The 7,423-nt window shown below is 45.0% G+C and overlaps 1 protein-coding gene across 1 annotated transcript; it reads right to left on the bottom strand.

Moving 5' to 3' along the window:
* Positions 1 to 1,512: 1,512 nt before the first annotated feature.
* LOC124858706 (elongation of very long chain fatty acids protein 6-like) lies at positions 1,513 to 6,364 on the bottom strand. Its single transcript, XM_047350852.1, has 4 exons — positions 6,131 to 6,364; positions 4,883 to 5,014; positions 3,847 to 3,998; positions 1,513 to 3,248 (listed from the first exon to the last, which is right to left on the bottom strand). Exons 1-4 carry the CDS (start codon positions 6,232 to 6,234, stop codon positions 2,827 to 2,829), a joined length of 810 nt encoding a protein of 269 aa, XP_047206808.1. The 5' UTR covers positions 6,235 to 6,364; the 3' UTR covers positions 1,513 to 2,826.
* Positions 6,365 to 7,423: the final 1,059 nt, after the last annotated feature.

The following is a 7,423-nucleotide window of genomic DNA, read 5'->3' as shown; positions in this document are numbered from 1 at the left end:
AGACTGGAGTGTCTTTGTCTGGTAACTGGTCCACCTAACCATGCTTTGCATGTGCATCTCTGTGACTGAACGTTGCTTGATTTTTTTATGCCACAAGTTGCCCATGCTGGTTTTTTTTTACATATTTTTCTTCAGAGAGGAAAAGCCGACAACTAAAACAGTGAATTGAATCAGTAGTAGGTGAGTACTCCTACCACACATTCCCAGAGAACCATTGTGTTTGGAAAGACCGCCCGTTATCATTTTTGGGAAATGTCATATCTGGTTGACAAGGATCTACACTGCAGCACATGGAAATGGAGCTGTCATTGCACTTGATGTGAAATGCTTCAACATGGGAAGGATCTGTCAGATATTGCATAATACGTAGCTTTGCAATTGTGTCATCTCTTTCATACACATCTAGTTCTTCTTCATGGCTTTCTTGTTCTCTTTCCATCTCACCCTCACTTTCATCATGAGAGAGCACTGTTTCTGTGGCTGTCCACACTTTAGATTCTGACATGTTGGCTTCTGACTCTGTGATAACTTCTTCTGCCTCATCTTCCATGTTCATAAATGGCTTATTACAAGACCGCATAGAGCTGCTTCTCTAGACCACCTGCCCAGGCTGATTAGAAGACCAACGATTAAAACATGACTCACTGACTCATTGACCGTCATGGCCAAAAATCAACACCCTACCACATAACTACTTTTTCTACAAACAAATTATCATTATTGTAATAATATTATTAGTAATAATATATATAAAAAACCCAACAAATCTAAACATTAAGACAGCTCTTTCCAAAAGGTTGTCCCTTAACATGACTCTGGTATCTGCTCTGACCTTTCTTCATCATCTTTCTCCTCCTCCTCTGAAGCTGCTGCTGGTTTGATCCAGGAGAGCAGGCTGCTGCTTCCCTGAGCTGCCTGCTGTAGCTCTTTCTCTTTTTCTCGGCATTACGCAGCAATTGGTAAATACACCTGTTTTGTTTGTTACCTGGATGGGTAGCCTGTCGGTCACAAGGCCAAGGCGGATGAGAGAAGCGTTGCACCATCGAGCACGCCTCTCTTCACATGTCTGCAGCGCGTTCACGTTGAGAGAGGCACGCGGGGGCGAGCGGGGGGTGTTGTCGTGCAAAAGTATAAAAGGTTAGCGGCATTGGTAAAAGTTTTTTAAATCCGAAAGTTCTACCTCAGGCAACAAACTAAAGCTACAATGCTAAAAAAAATAAAAAATAAAATCATTAGGGCACTTTTTTGGTTCAGAGGGAAAAGGACAGGTGCTCCAGCGCCACCTGGTGTCCATCTGTGCACGTCCCTGCGTGAATTAAATAACCCAACATGTGTTCGGTTCAGTTCAACAGAACGTTTGGAGCAGTTCTTCACCTTTTTAAAAGGCTCCAGATCCTGAAACCATCCAAATATTTCAGTTCCTTCTGAAACAATTTCCAGATAAAAGGAATTTCATGCAGATAAACCAAAATGAGAAACGTTTTTTAAAATAACTGAATCAAAACTTACAAATTAAAAAAAAGTTATTTTATTTCATTTTTAAACAATAAATAACCATAAAAATCTTATTTTCCCTTCAGAGAACATGTTCAATATCCAGTGTGATCAAATGATTGAAGTTCTCGTCTTCATGGTGACCAGCTGACATCTGTGAACATTGCTGCTGGTTTCCTTCAGAACTCAGACCCATATTCACAATCACACACTTCAGAACCAGCTGCAGAAACACCTCTGGTTCCTGGAGAACCTTCAACATGTGAGCTTCAAGTAGGAGTGATTTTAAAGAACATTAAAGTGAGACATGGGAGCTTCCAGCAACCAATCAGGTGCCTTCACTCCTCAGAACAACATTAAAAACAAGGTGTGTGTGAGGGGAGGGGGGTTCTAAACTGGAGATGAACTGGGTCAATGGGTTCTGTTAGCATACATGTAAGCCATCATGATCATGTCAGTTGTTCATGTTTCAGATCTGAAACATTTTCAATACAAACTAATGAAAATACTGAGAAAAGTTTTACAGTGAAACTTCTGACCCAGTTTGTCAGAACCTTTAGAACATCAATGATCTGAATGAATTCACTGCAGCCCACATAGTGTCGGCTGGACCCGGTGGTACCGATGGAGGAGAAGCTGTGAGCAGCTTCCATTGACCGTGGTTTACAGCTGCAGACTGAGCACAAACATCCTCACGGGTCCAGCTTTAATCAGACCAGACGGGTTCTAACGGTTCTGTAAGAATCTATCCAAATGTTTGGAAATTGGGCGGAAAAGCTGCAGGTAAAAATGGTTCTGGATGTTTTCTGGGGCTGATTTAGGGTTGGTGTTACTGACCAATAAGAAGACAGATGTTAGTGATCCTTCATACATCTGAGCTCAGGAAAGCAGAAGGTCACCCTGATGTCAACAGCGTGAGAAGCCGCTAACTGGAGGTTCTGGTTCCGTTTTAAAAGGAACCTTGAAAACAGAGATGAGCTCTAAGCTGCTTCTTTTAGACCAAGTGGCATCAGGTTATATTTCCACACCTCAGCTGAGCTTCATGAGTGCTGACAGACTTTATATCTGAGCCAACTTTGGACTTCAGTACTGTTGGACCAGACCTTGAGCAGCCTTTCAGGAACCTGCGGGATCAGTACATTAGCAAGTTGTTGGTCATTTTAAATATTTTATGATCTCCTCAAGCTGAGATGTTCCTGCTTCTTTTCATGGACATGAAACAAATAAACTTTAAGGTCTCTTCTCCTGCTCCTTTTTTTAAAACAGTTTTTAGCAGCAGCTTCAGGTTTAAACTCTGCAGTCCATCCTCCACAGTTCTCCACCTCACTGGTCTTACTGGGTCTTGGTCTTGGCTTCACGCCGCAGGTAGGTCTGGTAGAAGAAGTTGGAGAAGAGCAGCAGGTAGCTCAGGTACATGAGCGTGGCCCAGGTGATGTTGTCCACGTGGGACGGACAGTCGCCCTGCTGCATCCAGCGGTACACCAGCCCGCTCACCGTCAGCCCCATGACCATCTGGGCGATCTGAGCGCTGGTGATGAGCACAGCGAAGGGGCGGGGCACGCGGATGCCGGCGGCGCGCACGGCGTAGTAGCTGTACATGAGCGCGTGCACAGTGTAGTTCATGGTCATGAACCAGCCGCCGCCGGCGACCATGTCCTTGTAGGAGTACCAGGAGTAGAGCAGCACGGTGATGTGGTGGTACCAGTGGAGGAAGAGCAGCTTCTGCTTCCTGAGCACAATGAACGCTGTATCGCCTTGGAAACGGTAAAAACACATTGTTAATGAGGACTCAGCAAGTTTCCTGGGCATCTAAAGAAATCGGGTCACAACTTTAACGTATTCAGTATTTGAGTCAGAACAATGCCATCATTAACCTTCATGCCAGCACCAACGGGCCGGGCTGGACCAAGAGTTCATATTCACAGCAATGGATCCAATGACTGAAATGCCCATTGGATCCACTTCTGATTATTCAAACCTTTATTTAAAATCTTGGACCAGACATTTAGCATTTTACCTGCAAACATCCAGAACCAATGACCCGGTAAACTTTTACATTCAGCTTCCAGAACTTCTCAGAAATCAGAACATTTTTAATGATGCGGAGTAAAAACGACCCAGTCTGTTCAGAGAATATTTGTGGTTTCCTTTAAAACAAACCAGTGGTTCAGTTCAGAATTTTGGACTTTTCTTTAAAAAAAAAACCCAGAGGAAAAATGGACCCCCATTAACCCATTATGGACCAGCTTTAAACAACCCACCTGCTTCACCTTTAATCTGTTTGGGTTCCCTATTGTTCTGATCAGGTTACAGTCTGGATCTGAAAGCCATAAAAAAAAATCACCAACTGACCGAGTTCTGGCGCTTTGCTGAGGACGAAGGCGTAGGCCCAGAACTTGCTCACAGGTCCATTGTAGAAGCTCTGGTCACAGATGGAGAGTCTGAAGCCACTGGAGCTTAAAATGTGCAGCATGTAGGAACTGGTCCGAACAGCGCCGATGATGCTGAGAACACAGAGCAGAAAGTGGATCAATGAGAAAACATGAACAGAACCTGGTGTGAGTTTTCAGAAACATCAGTATTAAAGAGTCCTGAGAAACCTCCTGATGTTTCTCAGGACTTCATCCGAGCCCAGAACCAGTTAGACAGCTGATCCGCGGCCCTGCCCACTGGGTGCTTAAAACCAGTTTAACTTCAAGTTACGAGAGCCTGCGTGAACAGAACCGACTACAGTCAAACCACTTGAGGGAACCTTTGTTTCCAACAGCCTGTCCCAGTTCTTTAAAAACCCAACAACAGTTTGAGGGACAAGAAACAGGAAGTCAGGTCCAACAAGGAGATCCTAAAAGAGATGGAAACATGGAGTATCTCCAACATTTTATTCATGTGTTCCTCTTCATGGAGAGTCATGTCCTGACTGCTGTGTGTGTGTTTCTGTCCAACTCAGCAGAACATGCTTCCTGCCAGGATTACCTCTGATCCCTGCAGGTTTGTGAGGAGTGGCTTCAGGTTTCGGCAGCCACACCGAGTCTTTGTTCCTCATTGTTCTAGCACAGGTGAGCAAACACCTCGACACGCTCCTAACAAACCACACCTGAGCTGCAGGTGTGAGGCCCGTTGCCATGGAGCATCAGCATACTCATCTAGGCAGGAATGCAGGCGGGTTGGAAAAGAAATGCAAACCATGCTGCTGGTTACTATGGTGACGGGCATAGTTTGGAAAGAGGAGGTGTCTCACCCTCCAGAACTCTACAGGTTTTGACTGAATGGACTCTGGTTTCAATGGAAAAGTGAATCTGTGTATTTTATAGACTCAGGCTGAAAGCTGGATCTTCAACCTGAGAGCAGATCTCCTGCAGCATCCCTGCTTCTAGATCAGATGTTTTACCTGAAGACAGCGAGGCTGAGCGACCAGAGGACGAGAGGCAGCCGCAGGTCCAGTTTGGGTCGGGACTTCATGTAGTGCTGACCTCCAAACACCATGGCGGCGTAAAGAGCGCTGAACATGAAAGACTTGCTCCTGCAGGACAGAAGACATATTTTCATTAGAACCCAGATGTTTGTTTGACCCACTGAGACAGATGAGGAACATCATGACGGGACCATTTCTAGGTTCATCAATATGAGTTTCTGATCCACTTTTAATCGGAACCCAGCATGTTTGGACAGCTGGTTCAGTAAATGAAAAAAATACTTAATCAGTTCTGGAAATCAGGAACATCGGTTCTGAGAAGATCCACCTGAGAGAAAAATGTTAATACCCGAACCATGACGCTGTTTTGGTCCTGATCGATCTGTTTAAGTTACATGTAACTTAAATCTGAGCTCTCCTGTTAAACACCATCACATCACTACGTACAAGCCGTACGTTAACAAACTCTGACGTCAGACACGACGTTTAACATTTAATTAAAATAGTGTTTCCGGGTCGCATATTTCTAGACGTCCAGAACATTCCCTCCTTGTTTCATCATTCGGGGCAAGAACCTGTCTGACCGGGTCATAACGTGGCGTGTTTGTGACGTCACTGCGCCTCACCTGGACTTCACTGGACCACACGTGTTTACGTAACGCCTCAGGCTGAGTCAGTCCCAATCCAAGCCTCACCGAATCTCATTCATAATTCAGTACATTTCCAGATTTCAAACAGATCTGCACTTAGCCAAACATTTCGCAAAGCAATGTAACTATTTTCTGACTGAGTGACATCAGCTCTTCTACTCGGCTCTAACAAACCACATCAAAAAGTGACGGTAGACCAATAAACTCATTAAACATATGACCGGATAACTAAACTCTTACTGCTGTAGCAAGTATTTCACTGGGCCAGTTTCTACTTAAACAGATCCGTTTCAGTGAAACTGTGCTTGAGAGCAGACACTGTGGTGCGGGGTGTGTCAGCCGAAGCAAAGACTGGACCGGGTGGGTCTTTAAACTACCGGAATCACTTTAGACGGGTGTACGTTTTTAAAGTTATGTCAGTATTATTTCAAATGGTCCGTCTGCTTTGTGGAATCTGGAAAGCTTTTCAACTTTTCCCTGTGGAGGAAAGCGGTGTTCAGTAGATGTTTGTTATCTTCCTGACCATTTGAAGCCCTGACTGTCAGTATCCGAGTACCGTTTGGTAGCAGCTTACCAGTTCTCCTGCATCCACTGGATCGCTCCGCGCTCATCGAAGCGCCTCTCGAAGCTGTACTCAGACAGCCGCAGGTGGAGGTCCGACTCATTCATCTGCAGCATCTTCACCGACCTGAGAACTTCAGCAAATACGTAGAACCTCTGTGGTCCAAAGGGTGCTCAAAAGCCTTCCTCGAGCAGTCTGTCCACTCACCTGTCTGCCTGATTATAAAGCCTGGGGGCGGGGCCTCCAGGTGAGTTCTGCAGCGTTTCTGTCATTCTTACCTGATGAGGTCACAGCTATGTACGTGTTTCCATGGGACATGCAGTCCTGAGGTCTGAAGTAGGACAAGATAAAATAGCTGAAGGGTTTTAGCTTAGACAAATGAAACAGCGGCGAGAGTTTGTTCTTAAATATCAAAATAAAACAACTTTTGCGGATTATCTGCTTCATCGTTCCTAGTTTGGTTTGTAAGAGGAATCTGACACAAAAAGCTGCTCATCATTAATCATTTTAGTGTTTTTAAGTCCTTTTTATATTCCTCTTGTGTCCAACATGGGGTGTTGGGACGTGAGAGGGTCGACAGAGGAAACAAAGGGTCATCAGATAATTACAAGAAGAGGATGCTGCAACTTTTCCATTAAGAAAAACTGAAATGACAGTTTGTGCTTTTTAATTGTACGTTAATCTGCAAACACAGAGTTATTGGTTTAACAGAATGTGCAAAATGTTAGACAGGTACATCCATCACACACACACACTCACACACTCTCACACACACTCACACACACACTCACACACACACTCACACACTCACACACACTCACACACACACTCACACACACTCACACACACACACACACACACTCACACACTCACACACACTCACACACACACTCACACACACACACACACACTCACACACACACTCTCACACACACACACACACTCACACACACACTCTCACACACACTCACACACTCACACACACTCACACACTCACACACACACTCACACACTCACACACACTCACACACACACACACACTCTCACACACACACACACACACACACACACACACACACACACACACCACACACACACACACACACACACACACACTCACACACACACACACTCACACACTCACACACACACACACTCACACACACACACACTCACACACACACACACACTCACACACTCACACACACTCACACACACACACACACACACACTCACACACTCACACACACTCACACACACACTCACACACACACACACACACTCACACACACACTCTCACACACA

The sequence above is a fragment of the Girardinichthys multiradiatus genome, chromosome 22 (assembly GCF_021462225.1).
Source record: "Girardinichthys multiradiatus isolate DD_20200921_A chromosome 22, DD_fGirMul_XY1, whole genome shotgun sequence".
NCBI classification, from domain to species: Eukaryota; Metazoa; Chordata; class Actinopteri; order Cyprinodontiformes; family Goodeidae; genus Girardinichthys; species Girardinichthys multiradiatus.
Note: the sequence above shows the minus strand (reverse complement) of the source record. Positions and strands in the feature narration are given on the sequence as shown.

Coding starts and splice junctions, on each gene's coding strand:
- LOC124858706 (XM_047350852.1), bottom strand. CDS start 6,234: ATGCTGCAGATGAATGAGTCGGACCTCCACCTGCGGCTGTCTGAGTAC. Junction 3,999..4,882: donor CTCAGCCTCGCTGTCTTCAG/GTAAAACATCTG, acceptor CTGTGTTCTCAG/CATCATCGGCGCTGTTCGGA. Junction 3,249..3,846: donor CAGCAAAGCGCCAGAACTCG/GTCAGTTGGTGA, acceptor ACCGTTTCCAAG/GCGATACAGCGTTCATTGTG.